At 62.7% G+C, this 20,833-nt stretch overlaps 2 protein-coding genes and 1 non-coding gene across 3 annotated transcripts; all 3 read right to left on the minus strand.

The window, feature by feature from the left end:
- Nucleotides 1-1,397: 1,397 nt before the first annotated feature.
- Nucleotides 1,398-6,956, minus strand: VAMP2 (vesicle associated membrane protein 2). Its single transcript, XM_066985284.1, has 5 exons — nt 6,903-6,956; nt 5,941-6,058; nt 4,440-4,598; nt 2,548-2,599; nt 1,398-1,590 (listed from the first exon to the last, which is right to left on the minus strand). Coding segments are annotated over exons 1-5 (348 nt in total). The 5' UTR covers nt 6,905-6,956; the 3' UTR covers nt 1,398-1,573.
- Nucleotides 6,957-7,128: 172 nt separating this feature from the next.
- Nucleotides 7,129-13,831, minus strand: LOC136787827 (aurora kinase B-like). Its single transcript, XM_066985157.1, is given in 9 exon segments — nt 7,129-7,894; nt 7,897-7,915; nt 10,273-10,321; nt 10,323-10,449; nt 10,673-10,817; nt 12,065-12,097; nt 12,099-12,204; nt 12,893-13,084; nt 13,716-13,831. Coding segments are annotated over 9 exon segments (930 nt in total). The 3' UTR covers nt 7,129-7,751.
- A 1,759-nt stretch (nt 13,832-15,590) lies between these two features.
- LOC125181751 (U8 small nucleolar RNA) lies at nt 15,591-15,715 on the minus strand. Its single transcript, XR_007160529.1, has one exon. It is a non-coding gene; the product is annotated as a U8 small nucleolar RNA (small nucleolar RNA).
- Nucleotides 15,716-20,833: the final 5,118 nt, after the last annotated feature.

Below are 20,833 nucleotides of genomic sequence, written 5' to 3' on the forward strand. Positions count from 1 at the left end.
TCCACTCTGGGGTCACCCCCAAATTCTCATCTATGGGGGGAACTGTGGGGGTGAGACCCCAAATTTTTTGGGGGGAACCCTAAATTTGGGGGGGGGCAAAGGTTTGGGGTGAAAAGGGGCGTTTTGGGGTTTAAATAAATAAATTACAGATAAATTATAAATAAATTATAAATAAATTATAAATAAATTACTGGGGGGAGGGGAATTATTGGGGGGAGATTTTAGGGGGCATTTGTAGGGTCGGAGGGTTGGGGTGGATTTTGGGGTGGAAAAGGGGGATTTTGGGTGCAGGGGGCATTTTGGGGTGGAAAAGTGCATTTTTGGGGTGAAGGGGGGCATTTTTGGTGTGAAGAGAGGCATTTTGGGGTGCAGAAGGGCATTTTGGGGTGGAAAAGTGCATTTTTCGGTGCGGAGAGGCACAAGGGGGGGCTGCAAGGTTTTAGGGTTTAGGGGGTGGGGGGTAAGGGGGGAATTTTGGGGTGAAAGGGGCAAATTTGGGGTGCATGGTGCAACCCAGCGGGTCCTGCGGGGTTTTTTGGGGTCCGGGGGTGGGTTTTGGGGTCTGATGGGGGGGGTTTTGGGGTGTAGCAGGGATTTTTGTGGTGTGGGTTTTGGGGGGGAGGGTCTGGTGGGGTTTTGGGGGTCTAGCATTTTTGGGGGGATCTGGCAGAGTTTTGGGGGTCTGGTGGGGTTTTTTGGGGTCAGGCGGGGTTTTGGGGATCCTGAATATATTTTGGGGGGGGGTCTGGCAGAGTTTTGGGGGTCTGGCAGGGATTTTGGGGGTCTGGTGGATTTTTGGGGTCCAGGTTTTTTTGGGGTCTGGCTGGGTTTTATGGGGTACAGTGTTTTTTGGGAGGTCTGGTGTTTTTTGGGGGGTCCAGCCGGGTGTTTTGGGGTCTGATGGGAGTTTTATGGTGTCTGGATCTTTTGGGGGGATGTGTGCATTTTTGGGGGGGTCTGGCAGGGTTTTTGGGGTCTGGCAGGGTTTTTAGGGTCTGGTGGTTTTTTTGGGGGTCCAGTGGGTATTTTTTGGGTCTAGTGGGGTTTTGGGGGTCCTGCAGTTTTTTAGGGGTGTGTGTGGGATTTTTGGGGTCTGGAAGGATTCTGGGAGTCCAGCAGGGTTTCTTTGGGGTCCAGCGGGGTTTTTTGGGGTCTGGCAGAATTTTTGGGGTCTGGTGGGGTTTTATGGGGTGTGTGTTGGGGGGGGGGGGGGGGGTCTGGTGGTCTGACTTTTTTGGGGGGGGGTCTGGCGGGGTTTTTGGGCTGAGGGGTGGTTGTGGGGTCATGGGGGGGGGGGGGGTTGGGGTTGCAGTGGGGGGTTGTGGGGTTGCGGGGGGTTCCGGGGGGGGGGGGGGGACACCCACAAAACCTAGTAATAAATCTACAAACAGACAAAATAGAGCGAGGTCTCCTGTACAAACCGGGGTATTTACAGCCAGGCACAGCCACACGCACGGTGGGGGGCGGGGGGCACCCATGGGTGCTGGGGGCGGGGCTCGGGGGCGGAGCCTCCCGGGGGGAAGGGGCGGGGGGGGTGCGGGGGGGGAGGGGGGGGCCGGGCTCCGCGGCCCCGTTAGGTGCTGAAGTACACTGCGGGAAGAAGGGCGGGGTCAGGGGGCGGGGCCTCGCGGGACACGCCCCCTCGCGTGGCCCCGCCCCCTTCCCGCGGGTCCGGTGGGCGGGGACTCGGTGGTGGCCACGCCCCCCAGTTCACCGACCCCGCCCCTTCAACCCCATTGGCTGACAGTGAGCAAGCACAGTCACCCTGCAGCCAATCGGGTGCGTGCTTGCATGCCACGCCCCCTCATTTGCATGCACGTTTCGCAGCCAACCTCCTGCCTGCATGCACATACTCATTTGCATATAATTTGCATACAGTCATTCGTGAACCCCATACATAGCCATCATTTCCGAGCACTGTAGCTCATTTGCATACCTCATTTACATACCCGCCCCTCATCTCCTCCCCTCCCTCATGTGCATTTACTACCCAATCTACCACCAAACCCTACCCACTCATTTACATAATTAAAGCCTCATTTGCATACTCTCTCCTTTACCCATGGCACCAAGATTCATTTATGCATCGGTACTTCATTTACATATCCGACCCCCTCATTTGCATATCGAAGCACCATTTACACAGCTCGACTGCACATTTGTATGTCCCACCCCACATTTGCGTAACACTATCCTCATTTGCATACACATACCCTCATTTGCAAACACCCCTTTACCCCTGACCCTGAGTTTCATTTCCCCACCTGCTTCATTTGCATCTCCCACCCCTCATTTGCATACCAAAACTAAATTAATGCTATATAATGTCCAAATTAGCATTCTTTTGCATGTCCCATTCCTCATTTGCATACCAATAAACTCATTTGCATTAGGACCCCTTTACCCACAGCACCTGTTCAGCCAACAATGCTTCATTTACATATCCAGCCACCTCATTTGCATACAATAACCCCACATCTAACCCACTCCTCCCTTGCATACACATCTCATTTGCATGCCCCTCCCCCTCATTTGCATGCGACTCACCGATGATGATGATGAGGACGATGGCGCATATCACCCCCAGGATGATCATCATCTGGGGGGCACAGGGGGGTCAGCGGGAGGGTTCCAATTTGGGGACCCCCCAATTTTGGGGTCCCCCAGGGGTTTTGGGGTCCCCCAGGGGTGGTTTTGGGGTGTCCCAAGGGGATTTGGGGTGCTGGGGGGATTGGTTCGCTGAGGAGTTTTGGGGGGATTTTGGGGTCCCCGAGGGTGATTTTGGGGTGGCCCAAGGGGATTTAGGGTGCACAGGCACTTTTTGGGGTGCTGAGGGGGTGAGCGGGTTCCCTGAGGAGCCCCCTGAGTGGGTGATTCTGGGGTCTCTTGGGGTGATTTTGGGGTGCCCCAGAGGGATTTGGGGTGCCCCATTTCAGATTTGGGGTGTTCAGGCACCTTTTTGGGGTCCTTGGGGGGGGGTTAGTGGCTTCCCTGAGGAGTTTGTGTGGGATTTTTGGGGTCCCTGGGGGTGACCTTGGGGTCCCCAAGGGTGATTTTGGGGCCGTTTGGGTCCTTTCGGGGTGATTTTGGGGGCAGTATGGGTCCCTTTAGGGTGATTTTGGGGGACGTTTGGTTCCTTTTGAGGTGATTTTGGGGCCATTTGGGTCCCTTTGGAGCTGATTTGTGTCCTTTGGGGTGAATTTGGGGGGCACTTTGGGTCAGTTTGGGTCATTTTATGGTGATCTGGGTGGCTGTGGGCTCATTTGGGGGTGATTTCAGTCACTTTGGGCTGATTTGGGGGTAATTTGGGACAATTTGGGGCTGATTTGGGTCCCTTTGGAGCTGATTTGCGTCATTTGGGGCTGACTTGGGTGGCTCTGGGCTGACCTGGGGACAGTTTGAGTCAATTTGGGCAGATTTTGGGGGATTTAGATCACTTTGGGGCCGATCTGGGTGCCTCTGGTCTGACTTGGGGGACGTTTGGGTCCCTTTGGGCTGATTTTAGGGGTAGTTTGGGTCCCTTTAGGGTGATTTTGTGGGATGAGTCCCTTTGGGTTTATTTTGGGGCAGTTTGGGTCCCTTTGGGGTGAGTTTGGGGACATTTAGCTCCCTTTGGGGTGATTTTGGGGCTGTTTGGGGTAAATTGGGGTCCCTTTGGGGTGATTTTGTTGCCGTTTGGGGTGATTTTGGGGCCATTTGGGTCCCTTTGGGTTGATTTTGGAGCCGTTTGGGTCCCTTTGGGCTGATCTTGCGGGGCAGGTTGGGTCCATTTGGAGTGATGTTTGGGTCCCTCTGGGGTGACATTGGGTCCCTTTGTGGAGATTTCAGGGCTCTTTGGGCTGATTTTGGATCCATTTGGGTCCCTTTGGGGGTGATTCTGTGGCTGATTTGGGACACTTTGGGGCAGTTTGGGTCCCTTTGTGGTGATTTTGGGGCCGTTGGGGTCCCTTTGGGATGACTTCGGGGCCATTTGGTGTGATTTTGGGGCCATTTGGGTCCCTTTGGGTTGATTTTTTGTCCCTTTGGGGTGATTTGGTGTCTCTTTGGGTCCCTTTGGGGTGATTTTGGGCCTCTTTGGGGTGATTTTGGGGGGCAGTTTGGGTCTCTTTCGGGTGATTTTGGGGCTATTTGGGTCCCTTTGGGCTGATTTGGGGGTCATGTGGGTCCCTTTGGGGCAAGTTTGTGTCCCTTTGGGGCGATTTTGGGTCCTTTTGGGCTGATTTGGGTCCCTTTGGGGTGATTCTGTGTCCCTTTGGGGTGATTTTGGGTCCCTTTAGGGCGATTTTGGGTCCCTTTAGGGCGATTTTGGGTCCCTTTGGGGCTGTTTGGGTCCTTTGGGGGGTCCTTTTGGGTCGATTCGGGGGTTTTTCAGGCTCGCTGACTTCGGGTCGTTTTTGGGGTCCTTTTGGGCTGGTTTGGGGGCCGTTTTTGGGGCTCACCTTGAGGTTCTTCCACCAGTACTTGCGCTTGAGCTTGGCGGCGCTGGTCTCGAACTGGGAGGCGCCGGCCTGCAGCGCGTCGGCGCGGTCGTCCAGCTCCGACAGCTTCTGGTCGCGCTCCAGCACCTTGTCCACGTTCACCCGCATGATGTCCACCACCTGGGGGGGCGCGGGGACACGGGGGGCGTCAGGGGACATGGGGGGGGGCCGTTAGGGGACACGGGGGGCGTTAGGGGACATGGGGGGGCGTCAGGGGACAAGGGGGGCGTCAGGGGACACGGGGGGCGTCAGGGGACACGGGGGGTGTCAGGGGACACGATGGGGTGTCAGGGGACATGGGGGGGGCGTTAGGGGACACGGGGGGCGTCAGGGGACACGGGGGGCGTTAGGGCACGGGGGGTGTCAGGGCACGGGGACACAGGGGGGACACGGGGAGGGATGGGGATATGGGCGATATGAGACATGGGGGGGCATCAGGGCGCGGGGGGGGCACAGGGACATGGGGGGACGTCAGGGTGTGGGGGGGTAGGGGGACACTGGGGGGACACGGAGGGGCAGGGGGACACGGGGGGGCATCAGGGCAAGGGGGGCGTCAGGGGACAGGGTGGGGGGCAGGGCACAGGGGTGCGTCAGGGCATGGGGGGGGCATCAGGGACATGGGGGGGGTAGGGGGGCATGGGGAGTGTCAGGGGACAAGGACATGGGGGTGTCAGGGCACGGGGGGGTGTCGGGGCGTGGGGGGGCACAGGGACATGGGGGGAGTACAGGGATATGGGGGGGCACAGGGATATGGGGAATATGGAGACATGGGGGGGCAAGGAGACGCGGGGGGCACAGGGACGTGGGGGGGTTGGGGCAAGGGGGGCGTCAGGGCACGGGGACACGGGGGGCATCAGGGCATGGGGGGGCACGGGGGGGACACGGGGAGGGGACGGGGATGGGGAATATGGGACATGGGGTGGGGGACATGGGGGGCAGGGGGACACGGGGGGCGTTGGGGCACAGGGGGGCAAGGGGACATGGGGGGGGCACGGGGGGGGCACAGGGGACAGAGGGGTGGGGGGACATAGAGGACATGGGAGGACATGGAGGGGACACGGGGGGTAAGGGGACACGGGGGGGGCAGGGGAGGTGAGGGGGGGTCAGGGGGACATGGGGGGGACACATGGGATGATAGGGGGGGGCACCGGGGGGGCTCAAGGAGGGAGGGGCCAAGAGCACATGAGGGGGGGTCAGGAGGACATTGAGGTGGGGCAGAGGGAAATGGGGGGGAATTGGGGAGATTTGGCGGGGGGGACACACCGGGGGGGGGACACGAGGCGGGGGGGGCAGCAGGGCCCCCCCCACTGATCCACACCCCCAGCCCCACCCTCTTTAGCCCCGCCCTCCCCCATGCACCAGCCTCCCCCCAGCTCCGGCCCCCCCCCACTCCCTCTGCGCCCCCCGAGCCCCCAACCCCCCAAAAATAAGACCCCGCCCCCCCAAAAGCCCCCCCCCCCACCTCATCCACTTGGGCCTGGGTCTGCTGCAGCCGCCGGTTGCTGGTGAGGTTGGGGGGCGCAGGGGGCCCCCCTTCTCCTCCGGCGGGGGGGGCACGGGGGGGGGCGGCAGGGGCCGACCTGGGGGGGCAAAGGTCAGAGGTCAACCGTGCCCCCCCCCCCCCCCCCGCCGCCCCCCCCCCCCCCCAGGATTAGCACTGGAAATAGCCCAGAAGGGGGAGGGGGAGGGGAAGGACCGGGGGGGGGCAGCGGACCCCCCCCCCGTTTGATTTTTGCGGGGGGGGGGGGGGGGGGCGATCCCTGCCCTGCCCCCCCAGTCTAAAAATAGCAACAGAGAAAGGGGGGGAGGGGGGAAGCTCCCAGTGCTCCCAGTTTGCAGCAGGGACTGGGGACACAACCCTGCCCCTCCCCCCACCGTTTTGCCCCCCCCCCCTTCCGTGCCCCCCCCCTGTAAAAAAAATCTCCCCCACATCCCCCCCTAAAAAACGGCTCCAAAAGGGGGGGGGAGTGGATGGGAGGGGCCAGCTCACACCGGCCCCCCCAACACTGCACCGGGTTGGGGGCGGGTTAAAAATGGGGGGGGGGGCTTCAAAATGGGGGGGTGTTAAAAATGGGGGGGCGCTGGCTGTTTGCATCCAGCCTCCCCCTGCATTGCAAAGGCCTGGCAAATCCGGGCTTCTATTTTTTGCGGGGGGGGGGGGGGGGGGGGGGGGGGGGGGGGCATAAAAATACAGGGGGGTCCCCGAAAGTGGGGGGCATTGCCCGGGGGGGGCAGCTCGCAAAGAGCCCCCCCCCCCGCATCGACAGCCTTTAATCCATGGGGGGAGGGGTTGGATCTGCTCCAGCAGGTGCAGAAATAGGGGGGGGATTTTTTTGGAAAGGGGGGCATTTTGGGGGAGCGGGGGGCTCTGATGGGAATGGGGGGGGGGGCGGGGGGGTATTTTTTTCGGGGGGGGGCACTCACATGGCAGGCGACGGCGGCAAGCGGCTGCGGATGCGGCGGGGGAAGATGGCAGCCGGGGGGGGGGGGGGGGATGGGGGGGGGAGCATCCGGGCACCAAGAGGAGGGGGGATAAAAAGGGGGGGGGGGGGGGGCCACCCGGGAAGGGCGGGGGGGGGGGCGTTAATTCCGCCCCCCCCCCCCCCCCGCTGGTAATTAACGGCGGGGTAATTAATGCAAGGAGACAGGGTAAAAATGAAACAAGTTTATTTAAGGGGGGTACAAAGGGGGGGGTACAAATAGGGGCCCCCCCAAAAATGGGGGGCAGCGCCCCTGGACCCCCCCCAAAGATATAGGGGAAGGGAATGGGACCCCCATCCTAAAGTGGAGGGGCAGCACCCTGGGACCCCCACCCCCAAAAAAAAATGGGGGGCAGCACCCTAACACACCCCCCCCCCAAAAATATAGGGGAAGGGGACGGGACCCCCCCACCCCAAAACAGGGGGGCAGCACCCTGGGACCCCCATCCCTGTAACACGAAGGCTCCAGCGAGGTAGCACCCATGGGTGCTGCAGCACCCCACGGCACCCAGCCCTATAGGGCGCACTCCAAAGGGGTGGGGGACCCCAAATTTTTGGGGGGGGGGGGGAGGGTGTGTAAGGGTGGGGGACAGCACCCAGTGGGATTGCAGGGAGGGCAGCACCTGGTGGAAGTGGGTGGGCACCCATGGGTGCTGCACGACCCCACGGCCCCCAGCCCTACAGGGCGCACCCTGAAGGGGCTGGGAACCCCGAATTTGGGGTGCAGGGGTAAAAGGGGGTCGCAGCTTTTTTTTGGGGGGGTCCCAGCTTTTTTGGGGGGGGGTCCCAGCTTTTAGGGGGCATAGGCAGGGGGCAGCACCCGGCGGGAGTGGGCGCGCACCCATGGGTGCTGCAGGACCTGGCGCAGGGGCAGGCGCTCGGCGGGGTCGTGGCGCAGCAGGCGGGAGATGAGGTCCCGGGCGCCCTCGGGGACGACGGGGGGAAGTGCAGGTCCACCTGGGGGGCGGCACAGGGTCAGGGGGGCACCCCAAAACCTGGGGGGGGGACCCCAAAGGTCAGGGGGACCCCAAATGGGGGTTGGGGGGAAAAGGGAGGGGGTTGGAGAGGGGTTAAGGGGGGTTTTGGGGTGCCCCATAGGGGATAAGGAGGGGAAGGGGGGGTATAGGGGATTTTGGGGTGCAGGGGGGTTTTGGGGTGCAGGGGGGTTAAAGGGGGGGTTGGGGTACCCCACAGGAGATATAGGGGGGAAATAGGGGGTACAGGGGATTTTTGGGGTGGTGGGGGAGGTTAAGGGGGGGTGTGGTCGGGGGATATGGGGTGCCCCATAGGAGATTGGGGGCGGGGGGATATGGGGGCATTTTGGGGGTGCAGGGGGGTTAAGGAGGGGGTTCTGGGGGAATACGGGGTACCCCATAGGAGATAAGAGGGGAATGTGGGGGTATGGGGGATTTTGGGGTGCTGGAGTGGTTAAGGGGGATTTTTGGGGTGCGGGGGGTTGGGGTGGGTTAAGGTTTGGGACTGGGGGGTGATATGGAGTGCCCCATAGGAGATATAGGGGGGAATGGGGGGTACAGGGGATTTTTGGGTGTGGGGGGGGTCGGGGGGATATAGGGTGACCCACAGGAGATATAGGGGGGAATGGGGGATTTTGGGGTGCCCTATAGGAGATGGGGGATACGTGGGGGTTTTGGGGGTGCTGGGGGGTTGGGGTAGCCCATAAGAGATATAGGGGATTGGGGGTGGCCTTGGGGGTCCCAAGGGGGTTTTGGGGGCATGGGGTGGATATGGGGGGGGAAAGGGGGGTCTGGGGGTGGATATAGGGCACCCCATAGGAAGTATTTGGGGGGTATTTTGGGAGTACAGGGGGGTTAGGGGGAATTTTTGGGGTGCGGAGGGGGTTAAGGGGGAGTTGGGGAGGGGTTATGGGGTGCCCCGTAGGAGACATAGGGGATCAGGGGACAGGGGGTTATGGGGGGGGGGCATTCGGGGTCTGGGGGTAGATATAGGGTGCCCCATAGGAGATATAGGAGATTGGGTGGGGGGGCATATGGGGGGACATTTTGGGGTTGGGGGGCTATGTGGGGGGGCTGGGGTGTGCCATAGGAGTTATAGGGGATTGGGGGGCAGGGGGAGTACGGGGGGCATTTTGGGGGTGCAGGGGGTTTGGGGTTGAATATTGGAGTGCCCTGTAGGAGATGGGGGGAATGGGGGCGGTTTGGGGTCTGGGGGGGATATGGGGTGCCCCATAGGAAATATAGGGGGATTGGGGGTGCTGAAGGGGTTTTGGGGTGCAGAAGGGCGGTTTGGGGTCTGGGGGGGGGGATACGGGGTGCCCCGTGGAGATATAGGGGATTGTGGGGGATATAGGGGGGCATTTTGGGGGTGCAGAGGGGGGTTAAGGGAGGATTTTGGGTCTGGGGGGGGGATATTGGGGTGCCCCATAGGAGATACGGGGGGTTGGGGGGCATTTTGGGGGTGGGGGTTGGGGGTACAGGGAGGGGTTAAGGGGGATTTGGGGGGTGCGGGGGGGTTGGGGGTTAAGGGAAAGGTTTGGGGTCAGGAGTTGGATATTGGGGTGCACCCAGATGTGGGGTCCCCCCAGAGGGTGCGGGGCCCCCAAGAACATAGTGCGGGGGGGGGTCTGAACCCCCCATAGCCAGGATTGCCCCAATCTTACGGGGTTTTGGTGCCCAAAGGGGGCTCGAGGAGTCAAAGGGGGGGTCCCCAGATTTTTTGGTGGGTCTATGCCCAAATGCAGACCCCCCATAGCAAAGAGGGTGGGGGCCCCCCAAAACATAATGGGGGGGGTCTTAATCCCCCCCACAGCCAGGACTGGGACACTTTGAGCCCCATTTTATGGGGTTTTGGTGCCCAAAGGGGGCTTAAGGTCTCATGGGGGGTCCCCAAGTTATTTTGGGGGGTCTGCACCCAGATATGGGTCCCCCCATAGCAGAGGGGTACAGCCCCCCCCCAAGATGTACTGGGGGGTCTTGGGCCTCCCCACAACCAGGATTGGGGCGCTTTGAGCCCCATCTTATGGGGTTTTGGTGCCCAAAGGGGGCTCGAGGAGTCAAAGGGGGTCCCCAATTTTTTTTTTTTTTGGGGAGGGGGGGGTGTGTGTCTACATCCAAATGCAGACCCCCCCCCATAGCAAAGGGGGTTTTGGGCCCCTCCAAAACATAATGGGGGTCTTAATCCCCCCACAGCCAGGATTGGGGCACTTTGAGCCCCATCTTATGGGGTTTTGGTGCCCAAAGGGGGCTCGAGGCCTCACGGGGGTTGGGATTTGAGGGTCCCGGGGGGGGGGTTCCCCCGTTTTTTCTCGCGGGGGGGGGGGGGGGGGGGGGGCCCACCTTGGTGATGCGGCGGTAGGTCTCGGCGTGGGAGGCGCTCTCGAAGGGGGTGGCCGACCAGCAGCTCGTAGCACAGCACCCCCAGGCACCACAGGTCCACCTTCTCGTCGTGCGTGCGCCCCTCCACCATCTCGGGGGGCAGGTAGTCCAGCGTCCCGCACATCGTCTTCCTCCTGGGGGGGGCACCCCAAAAATCAGGGGGGGGCACGAGGGAACCCCCCCCCTTAATAATTTCGGGGTGGGGAGCCCCCTTGTTATATTAGGGGGTTTTAGGGGGCGGTGAACAGGGACGCCGCTCCCCACGGGGACGCTGCTCCCCGTCCCGCGGCCCTATAAATCCCCCCCCCGACCCTATAATTTTTTTAAGGGGGGGGGTTAATTTTTTTTTCCCCTTTACCTGAGGGAGGGGCGTGCACGGACCAGCCGAAATCAGCGATTTTCAGCTCGCCCTTCAGCCCCAGCAGCAGGTTTTCAGGTTTGATGTCGCGGTGGATCACCTTCTTGCCATGGCAGTAGAGCAGCGCGTCCGCCAGCTCCTCCATCAGCTGGGGGGGCAAAAGGGGGGGTCAGAAAATCCCAAACCCCCCCCCCCAGAGCCCCAAAACCACCCCAGGACAACCAAAACCTTTAAAAAACCAGGTGGTGACCCCATAGAGCTAAAGGCGGGGAAAAAAAAAAAAGAGATAAAGGGGGGAAAAATGGGGGGGGGTCCTCCATCAGCTGGGGGTGTTGGGGGGGACAGCAAACCCCAACCCCCCCGAACCACAAAAACCCCCCAAAACCCCCCTAAAATTTCCTCAGGATTCCCAAACCCCCAAAAAACAACCTGGGTGGCAAACCCATAGAGCTAAAGGGAGAAAAATTGGGGGGGGGGGGGGGTGTTAAGTGGGGGTCCTATGGAGTTTGGGGGGGGGTCCTATAGGTATCTGGGGGGTGGGGGGGGTCTCGGGGGGTCATGACCCCATAAATCTAAAGGGGAAATAGCGGGATGTGCGCGCTAAGAGCAGGATCCTATTGATTTTGGGGTGACCCTATGGATTTCAAGGGGGGATCCTACAGATCCAAGGGGGGTCTCAGGGATCTGGGGGGGCTCCTATGGATTTAGGGGGGGTCTCAGGGATGGCAACCCCATAAACCTAAAGGGGAAATAACAGGATGTGCGTGCTAAGAGGGGGACCCTATTGATTTTGAGGTGACCCTATTTAATTTAGGGAGCTCCTATGGATCTGGAGGGGTCCTATGGATTTTGGGAGTCTCAAGAACTTGGGGGGGGTCCCAGGGATTTGTGGGGAGTCCTGGGGAGGGCGACCCCATAAATCTAAAGGGGAAATAACAGGGTGTACGTGCTAAGAGGGGGGGATCCTATTGATTTTGGAGGGATCCTATGGATTTTGGGGGTCTCCTGTGGACTTGGGGGGGGGGTATCAGGAATTTGGGAGGGGTCTCGGGGATGGCGACCCCATAAACCTAAAGGGAAAATAGTGGGATGTGCATGCTAAGAGCGGGATCCTATTGATTTGGGGGGGATCCTATTGATTATAGGGGGGTCCTATGAATCCGGGTGGCCATCTCAGGAATTGGGGGGGTCCTATGGATCCGGGGGGGGGGGGGTTCCTATGGGTTTGGGAGGGGTCTCAGGGATGGCGACCCCATAAACCTAAATGGAAAATAGCGGGATGTGCGCGCTAAGAGCGGGATCCTTTCGATTTGGAGGGGATCCTATTGATTATAGGGGGGTCCTATGGATTGGGAGGGGCTCCTATGGATCCGGGGGGGGCCGGGGGGGTCCCACCGTGGCGCTGCGGGACTCGTCGAGGCGGGTGGCAGCGCTGCAGCTCCTTGTAGAGCTCGCCGCGGGGCGCGTACTCCAGGATGAGGTAGACGCGCTTGCGGTCGTGGAAGTAGTTGTAGAGGCGCAGCACGTTGGGGTGCCTGGGGGGGGGACACCCCTATATCACTGGGAGCCCCCCCCAGACCCTATAGGGGCCCTATATGGCCCCGTTGGTCTGATATATAGGGGCTGGGGCTCCATCTCCTGCTGATTTCGGGGCTCTCTGTGCCCCTATGTCCCCATAAATCCCCCATAAACCCCCATATGTCCCCTGTATGTCCCTATACATGCCCTATGTGTCCCCATAGGACCCCCCCCCTCACTGCAGGTGGGCCTGGAGCTCCATTTCCTGCTGCTTTTGGGGCTCTCTGTGCCCTTCATGTCCCCAGAAGTCCCCCCATATGTCCCCAAACACCCCCAATATGTCCCCATACAGCCCCATATGTCCCTGTACACCCCCTATTTGTCCCCTATAAGCCCCCCCTTTCACAGCAGGTGGGTGTGGAGCTCGATCTCCTGCTGCTCTTAGTGCTCTCTGTGCCCTGTGTCCCCATAAATCCCCCATACACCCCTATACGACCCCCCCCACACCCCTATAGGACCCCCTATAGCCCCCCCCCCCCCCCACCCGCCGCAGGTGGGCCTGGATCTCGATCTTCCGCCGCAGCTGGTGCTCCCTGCGCCCCTCGTGTCCCCATAGATCCCCCATATGTCCCCATACACCCCCCCCCCACACCCCTATAGACCCCTATACACCCCCTATAGATGCCATATGGGCCCCCCCCTCACCGCAGGTGGGCCTGGATCTCGATCTCCCGCCGCAGCTGGTGCTCCACGCCCTCCTTCTCCATCTGGGACTTGAAGAGCACCTTGAGGGCCACCACGAAGTGGGACGCCCGCTCCCGCGCCAGGTACACGTTCCCGAACTTGCCCTTGCCCAGCGGCCGCCCCACCTCGAAGTCCTCGATGGTGAACGTCCGCCTGCGGGCGGGGGGGGCGTTAAGGTGGGACCCCCCCCACACCCCATAAACCCCCCCCCCGGGACCCCCAGGTCCTCTTTGAGGACCCCAAGATGTCACCTCAGGTGTCCTGCGGGCCCCAAAGGGCTGATCCTAATCCTTGGGTCCCCATAACCCCAACCACTGGGTCCCCGTGACCCCCCCCCCCAAATATAGGGTTCCCCGCCCTCCCCCAAGAGGTCCCCACAATGCCCCCCCCCTCCCCTCAATGTCCCACTCAGTGTCCCTAAGATGTCACCTCAGCGGTCCTGGGGTCCCTAAAGGGGTCCCTGTGACCCCCCCCAAATATAGGGTCCCCCCATCCAGGGGGTCCCCCCAATGTCCCCTCGGGGGTTCCCATAATCCAGGAGCTCCCCAGTGCCCCCCCCATCACCCAGGGGGTCCCAAGTGCCACCCAGGGGCACCCCCCCGTGTCCCCCTTTCACCTGAGGGGGTCCCAAATGCCACCCAGGCCCCCCCCAATGTCTCCCCATCACCCGGGGGGTCTCAAATGCCACCTGGGGGTCCCAAGTGCCTCCCTATCACCCAGGGCCCCCCAGCACCCCCCAACCACCCTGGGACCTCCCCAGACCCCCCCCCCCCCAATTACTCACAGCGGGTACTGGGGGGTCACCAAGGTGCTGGGCTCCACGGGGACCCGTCCTGCTGCTGGGGGGGGGGGGGACAGGGAGGAGGGGGTCACTTTGTGCCCCCCCCCGCCCCCCCCCATCCCTTTTTAACCCGATTTCCCCTCTTTTCACCCCAATACCTGGCACGGAGGGGGCCGGCCAGCGGCTCTCTGCACCAGGAGGGCGTCTGAGGGGGTCCCCGTGGCGGGGGGTCCTTGAGGGGCACCCGCCGGGCTGCGGGGGGGACGGGGGCCCCGATCTGCTGGGGAAAAATAAAAGGGGGGTTAGAGGGGGTTTGGGGTGGGGGGTACCCCAAAAGGGGGGTTTTATTGGGGGGGGAGGGTACCTTAATCAGGTTGTACAAGCCGGGGTTCACATTCTCCTTGTAGGCCATCCTGGGGGGTGGGGGGGGGGGAGGGGGGGGCAGAGGTACCCCATAAGTCTTCCTGTGAAGACAGGACTTCCCCCCGCCCAAACCTTTCTGTGCCCCAAAAACCCTCTCAGGCAGCCCCAGAAGCCCCCCCCCGGCCCCAAATTCTCCCTCTTTTGCTCCTCTTAGACCCCAAACCACACCCCAGGACCCCCTCCCAGAACCCCAAAACCACCTCCAGGACCCCCCAAACCACCTCAAAGACCATCCCCCCCGAATCCCCCAAACACCCCCCTTGGACCCCCAAATCCCCTCCAAGACCCCAAACACCCCCCTTAGACCCCCCCAAACCCACCACCAAGACCCCCAAAGCCTTCCTATAGCCTCAAAACACCCCCTTAGACCCCAAAATTCCCAAGAATACCCCAAAGCACCCCCAGAACCCCAAAACCACCTCAAAGACCCCCCCCAAAAAAACTAAAACCCCAAAACACCCTCCTGAGACCCCAAACTCTCCTCCGAGACCCCAAAAGACCCCCCTTGAACCCCCCAAATCCCCTCCAGGACCCCAAAACAGGCCGCAGAGACCCCCAAGTCCCCCCAGAACCCCCAAACACACCTCCAAGACCCCCAAGCCCCCTTACTACCCCCAAACAGCCCCCCTAGGACCCCAAAGAAAACCCAAATCCCCCCAAACCCCCTCCAGACTCCCCGCCGCCCCTCACCCGCCACCGCCCACGTTCTACGCCCCTCAGCGCCGTCACTCGCCTTCAAATCTTCCCCCCCCGCGCTCCCATTGGCTGCCGCCCGCCGCTCGCCGCCCGTCGATTGGTCAGCTCCGAGCAGCGCACCGCCCTCCCCCTTCGCTCCGCCTGCCGCCGAGATCGCTCGCTGCTCATTGGATGGCTGCGCCGCCCCTCTGGCCGAACGCCTCTACGATTGGCTAGTGCAGCGCTGCTGGGCGGGGCAGGAGCGCCGTTGGTGTTTGAAAGACAGCAGAAGGGGTGGAGTCGCAGCCACTCTAGGAAGCGACAGCCAATCAGAGCGAGAAGGAGGCGGGCCGAGCGCCGCGATGATGAGCGCGGCCGCCATTTTGGGAGCGAGCCGCGTTCTGCCTAGCAACAGCAGCAGGGGCCAATCAGGAGGCGCGTTTAGCGCCCTGCCAGCCAACGAGAGCGGAGAATTCGCTTCACGCGCGGCGCAGAGCAACCGCGAGCTGCGCGGGGGCCGCTACGGACGCTTAATGAACGAGGTTTGCTGTGAAATAGGAGCGTTAGCACTTTAATTTCGGTTATAAATGTTTATTTGTGGTTACATACGCTATAGATGGTCGCTTAGAGTATATATATATATATGTTATATATAGACTAATGGTATTACGTGGACAAATCATGGCCACTCGCATAAGGAGTACCGCCCCTTTAGGGCGTTGCCATGGCACCGCCCCTCCTAGCCCCCCGCGGTGCCCTGCCTGCCCCGCAGCGCGTGCTATCAGAGAGGGCTCACGGGGTGTTGCACGTCCCGCGCCACGTGACTGTAATCACACGTCATCACGCTCCGCTCATCACGCACTGCCCGCCGAAGCGGGGCAGGTCAGGATGTACCGCACTGATGATACCAGAACTCTCTCCGAGCAAGGGTCCAGGCGCTGCGCAACTTCCACTCAGGTCCGGCGACAAACGAATTTTTTTTTTTTTATTTTTTTTTTGTTCCCGTTACCGACAAACCGGAGCCCCCTCAAGCGGCGAGGGGGCTTAGAGTGGGGAGAAGGGGTCCGGGGGTGTCACAACGGCGGTAATCCCCCCACCTCGCCGCTCTCCCAGTGTGCACCGCGCGGCTTCATTTGCATAAGGGCCGGGCGCAGCGGCGTCCTGTCCGGGGCGGTGGGCGTGGCCTGGTGCTGCTGGGCGTGGTCAGGCGGCGGTGGGCGTGGCTCCAGGCTCCCTCCCGGTCCAAGCGCCTTTATGGGGACCGGGGGGGGGGGGTGGAACATAGGCACCCCCCCCCAAATTACGCCCCCCCCCCCCCAAATTTTTTGCTCCCCCCGCGCCCCCCCGGCTCACAGCTTCCCCCTGCGGCCCAGCGCGGCCGCCAGCAGCAGCAGCTCGGTGACGGCGGGGGGGTGCTGGGGAGGAGGGAGAAAATTGTGAAAAAGGGGGGGGGGTAAATTTGGGGGGGGTAATTTTTTTTGGGGGGGGGTCCCCAATATTAGGGACCCCCCGGGCTTTTCACCCACCTGCAGAGCACCAGGAGCAGCCAGAAGCACCCCAGGTCCCAGCCCTCCAGCAGGGCCAGGCCCAGGGTGATGGCGGCCGGCGCGTGGGCCCCCAGCGCTGGGGGGGGGGGGGGGGTCAAGGAGAACAACTCGGGGTGCCCCCCCCGGGGATTTTGGGGACCCCCCGCCCCATTCCACCCCCCATTTTGGGGTGCCCCCCAAGTTGGTTTGGGAGCCCATAGGATTTGGGGTGCCATCCCCATATTTAGGGGTCCCCTCCCAAAACTCCCCCCTCCAATGTTTTAGGGTCCCCCCCATTTTGGCATCCCCCCATTTTTCAAGCCCCCCTCGAATATTTCAGCCCCCCCCCCCATATTTCAGGGTCCCCCCTTATTTTAGGGCCCCCCACCCATATTTCACTCCCCCATTTCAGCCCCCCCAATATTTCCCGCCCCCCCAATATTTCCTGCCCCCCTACCATATTTTAGTCCCCCGCCCACTTCATCCCCCCCCCCCAAAATTTTCCCCCCATTATCCCCCCACAAACTCCAGCATCCCCCCATTTTTCCCCCCCCATTTCTTTGCCCCCCCCCCCATTTTTTGGTGCCCCCCCCCCCCCCCCGCGGGGGCGCAGGATACAGAGCAGGCCCTGCCCGCGGTGGAACGTGGACACCCCCGCGAAGAAACCCCCAAATTCGACGGCCAGCAGCCCCAGCGCCCCCCAGGGCGCCCAGCAGCCTGGAGGGGGGGGACATTATTTTATTAGAGGGGGGGCAAGGTTATTTGGGGGGGGCAAAGGGGCTTGGGGGGGGCACAGGGTTTTGCGAAAGTACGTGGTTTTTTTTGGGGGGGGGTATTGGTTTTTCGGGGTGGACATGGAGTTTATTTGGGGGGGGCGCAAGGGTTTTGGGGGTTACCTTTTTTTTGGGGGGGGGGCATGTTTTTTTGGGGGGGTTATGGGGGTTTTGGGGGGAATATTTTTTTTGGGGGGGAGGCACAGGGTTTGGGGGGCACAGCAGGGTTTTCGGAGGGGCACGGATTTTTTTTGGGGGGTACATGGGGTTTGGGGGGGGGCACAGGGATTTGGGGGGGCACAGGGTTTGGGGGGAGCATGGAGGTTTGGGGGGAGCATGGTTTTTTTTGGGGGGGACATGGGGTTTGGGGGGCGTGGGGGTTTGGGGAGGGGGAAGGGGGTTTGGGGGGTACATGTTTTTTTTGGGGGGGCACAGAAGGTTTTGGGGGGGCATGGAGGTTTTGGGGGGGGTCAGGGTCTTTGGGGGGGGGGTCAAGATCCCTTTAGGGGTATTGGGGTCCCCGTGTGGGGGTCAGGATCCCTTTGGGGAGGGGTCAGGATCTTTGGGGGGCCCGGGGTTCCCATGGGGGGGTCAGGGTGTTTGGGGGGGCCAGTGTCCCCATGGGGGGTCAGGGTGTTCGGGGGGGGGTCAGGCCCCCATTTTGGGGGGTCCCTCCCCGACTCACTCGGCGTCGACGCGCGCGTACTCCTCCGCCGAGAACTCAAGGGGCAGCGAGGCGCGGACGTGGGGGTCCTGCGGGCGATTAAAGCTGGATTAAATCCCATTAATTTTCATCGGGGGGCAATTTATTGGGGGGGGGGGCGTTTTGTCCCTCACCCTCGCCCCGGCGGCCGTGCCGAGGGCCACCAGGTGGGCCGTCAGCGTCAGGAACCGTGCCGGCACCAGGGCCCCCGGGAGCCATCGGGGCCTGGAGGGGGGGGGACACGGGGTGAACATGGGACCCCCCACCATCCTTGGGACCCCCCCCCCAACCTTTAGGACCCCCCAAACCCGTGGGACCCCCCAAACCCCAGGGATCCCCCCAAACCCTTGGGACCCCCCCCCGCCCTTTATCCCCCCAAGCCCACCCCAAATCCTCCCCCTGACTTGGGGAGGGGGCACAGGGTGAAAATGGGGACCCCCCCCAGAATTTAGGACCCCCCTCCCCCTTTAGGACCCCCCCAAAACCTTTAGGACCCCCCCCCAAGCCCTCCCCAAATCCTCCCTCCCCAGCCCTTGTGGGGGGCACAGGGGAAAAATGGGGACCCCCCCTCACCCTTCGGACCCCCCCCAAAATTTAGGACCCCCCAACCCCAAAGACCCCCCCCCAAACCCCAACCCCCCCCCCCAAATTCCTCCCTCCAACCCCCCCCCGCCCTGCCTCAGGCTTCACGCCCCGCGCTAGGCCGTGCGTTGCCACGGCAACGGTGGCTCCGCCCCTCGGGCAACGTCCCTGGGGCTGGCCCCGCCCCCGACACCACCACGCCCCCTTTGCCGTTAGCCACGCCCCCTCGTCGCTGGCCACGCCCCTTCGCCGATCGCCACGCCCTCCTCACCGCCCCGAGGGTCACGTGGCCGACTCAAGAAGGGAGGGGCTCTCGGTGACGTCACCCACCATAGAGCCCCAGGGGGCGGGCAGAGCGCCCTCCCCCGCCGCGGTGCATGACGGGCCGGCGGCCGCCATGGGCTGGGAGGTCCGGGCCTGCACCGGGCCCGAGCTCGTCCGGATGCTCCGGGTAACGGGGGGGAGGGGGCAAGGGGGACCCCCCCAATTTGGGGACCCCCCTCAATGCCCCCCACCCCCTTTGGGCCCTTTCTCCTCAGGAATGGGCGGAGCTGGAGCCTGGGCCGCAGCCCCCCCCTGAGGAGGGTGAGCCCTCCCCCTTTGTGGCCCCCCCCCCCAAAAATCAGGGACCCCCCCCCAAAAAATTGGGACCCCTCCAATTAATTGACTCCCCCGATAATGGAAACCCCCCCAAAGTGTCCCCAAAAGAGGGGTTCCCCCCAAAATGCCCCCCCACAGTAATCAGGGACCCCCCCAAAATTTGGACCTCAATAATGGGACCCCCCAAAAATGGGGACCCCTCCCCAAGGAATTGACCCCCCAATAGTGGGACCCCCCCCAAGGTGACCCCAAAAGAGGGGGTTCCCCCAATAATGACCCCCCAAGTAATAAGGGAGCCCCCCAAAATATGGACCGCAATAATGGGACCCCCCAAATGGGGACCCCAAAAACCAGGGACCCCCCCAAAAAATGGGGACCCCCCAATTAATTGACCCCCCAATAATGGAACCCCCCAAAGTGTCCCCAAAAGAGGGGGTTCCCCAAAAGTGCTCCCCCAATAATGAGGGAACCCCCAAGTGGGGACCCCAATAACCAGGGACCCCCCCTTCAAAAAAAAGGGACCCCCCCCCATTAATTGACCCCCCCCACATCTCCCCCAAAGCCGCGATCCCCCCAATAATGTCCCCCCCAATAACGGGACCCCCCCCCTTTTACCCCTCTTTGTGCCCCCCCCCCCTTTTGTGCCCCCCCCAGCCCAGCTCCGGGACCTGCTGGGGGCACAGCCCCCCCATCATCCTCACGGCCGAGGGGCCCGGTGAGTGCCCCCCGTGACCTCTGACCCTTCCATGACCCCCCGTGACCTTTGACCCCTCGGGGAGGGGGCAAGGTTTTTTTTCGGGGGGGGGGTCCCAGCTTCGTGCCCCCACCCCTCAGGGGGTCCTGGGGGCTTCGCCGTTGCCTCATGGGGCTTCAGCACCTGGCGGGGCCGGGACCTGCGCCTGGGGGAGCTCTGGGTGCCCCCCGCTGCGAGGTGGGTGCCCCCCCCCCCCCGGGACCCCCTCATGTGACCCCCCCCACGTGACCCCCCCCCCACGTGACCCCCCTCCTGCCCTCCCCCCCCCCGGGACACCCCCTTCTATGTGCCCCCCCAGTGTCTGGGACCCCCCCCTTGTTTTTAGGACCTCCCCCCAAAAAACAGCCCCCCCCGCCATGGGACCCCCCCAAATGGATTCCCCCCCCCCACATGACCCCACCTCCCCCGAGGCCCCCCCCCCCCCAATTTTAGGACCCCCTCTGTGCCCCCCCATACCCAGCCCCCCCAAGGACCCCCCCCCCCAGGCATCCCCAAGCCCCCCCACACCCCAAAGCGTCCCCCCAGCTACCCCCAAGCCCCCCCAGGACCCCCCCCCCCCATGGACCCCCCCTCGGACCCCTCCCCACCCCCAAGCCCCCCCACTCCTGCCCCCCGCCAAACCCCCCCCCCAGCATCTCCCCCCCCCCAATTTCCCCCCAGATACCCCCAAACCGCCGCCCCCCCAGAATCACTTCCCCTCCAGGACCCTCCCGAACCCCCCCCCAAAAAAATCCCCCCCCATCCCCTCCAATCCCAAGCCCCCACCCCAAATCCCCCCTCACAAAACACCCCCCATTGTCCCCCCAAAATCCCCTCCAGGACCCCCAGATAGCCCCGAGCCCCCCCCCGAGCCCCCCCCACCCCAAAGACCCCCCAGGGCCCCCCCAAGCCCCCAAAATCCCCCCCATCACCCCCCCCCCCCCAAATTTCACCCCCCAGGACAAGGCGTCCCGGAGCTGCTGCTGCAGGGGGTGGCGCAGGTAAGGGGGGGGGGGCACAGGGAATTTTGGGGGGGGGGGGCCAAAATTGCCCCCTCCCCCCAATAAAATCCCCCCTGCAGGAGGCGCTGGCTGCAGGTTGCTCCC

Source organism: Anser cygnoides, chromosome 31, assembly GCF_040182565.1.
Source record: "Anser cygnoides isolate HZ-2024a breed goose chromosome 31, Taihu_goose_T2T_genome, whole genome shotgun sequence".
Taxonomy (NCBI): Eukaryota; Metazoa; Chordata; class Aves; order Anseriformes; family Anatidae; genus Anser; species Anser cygnoides.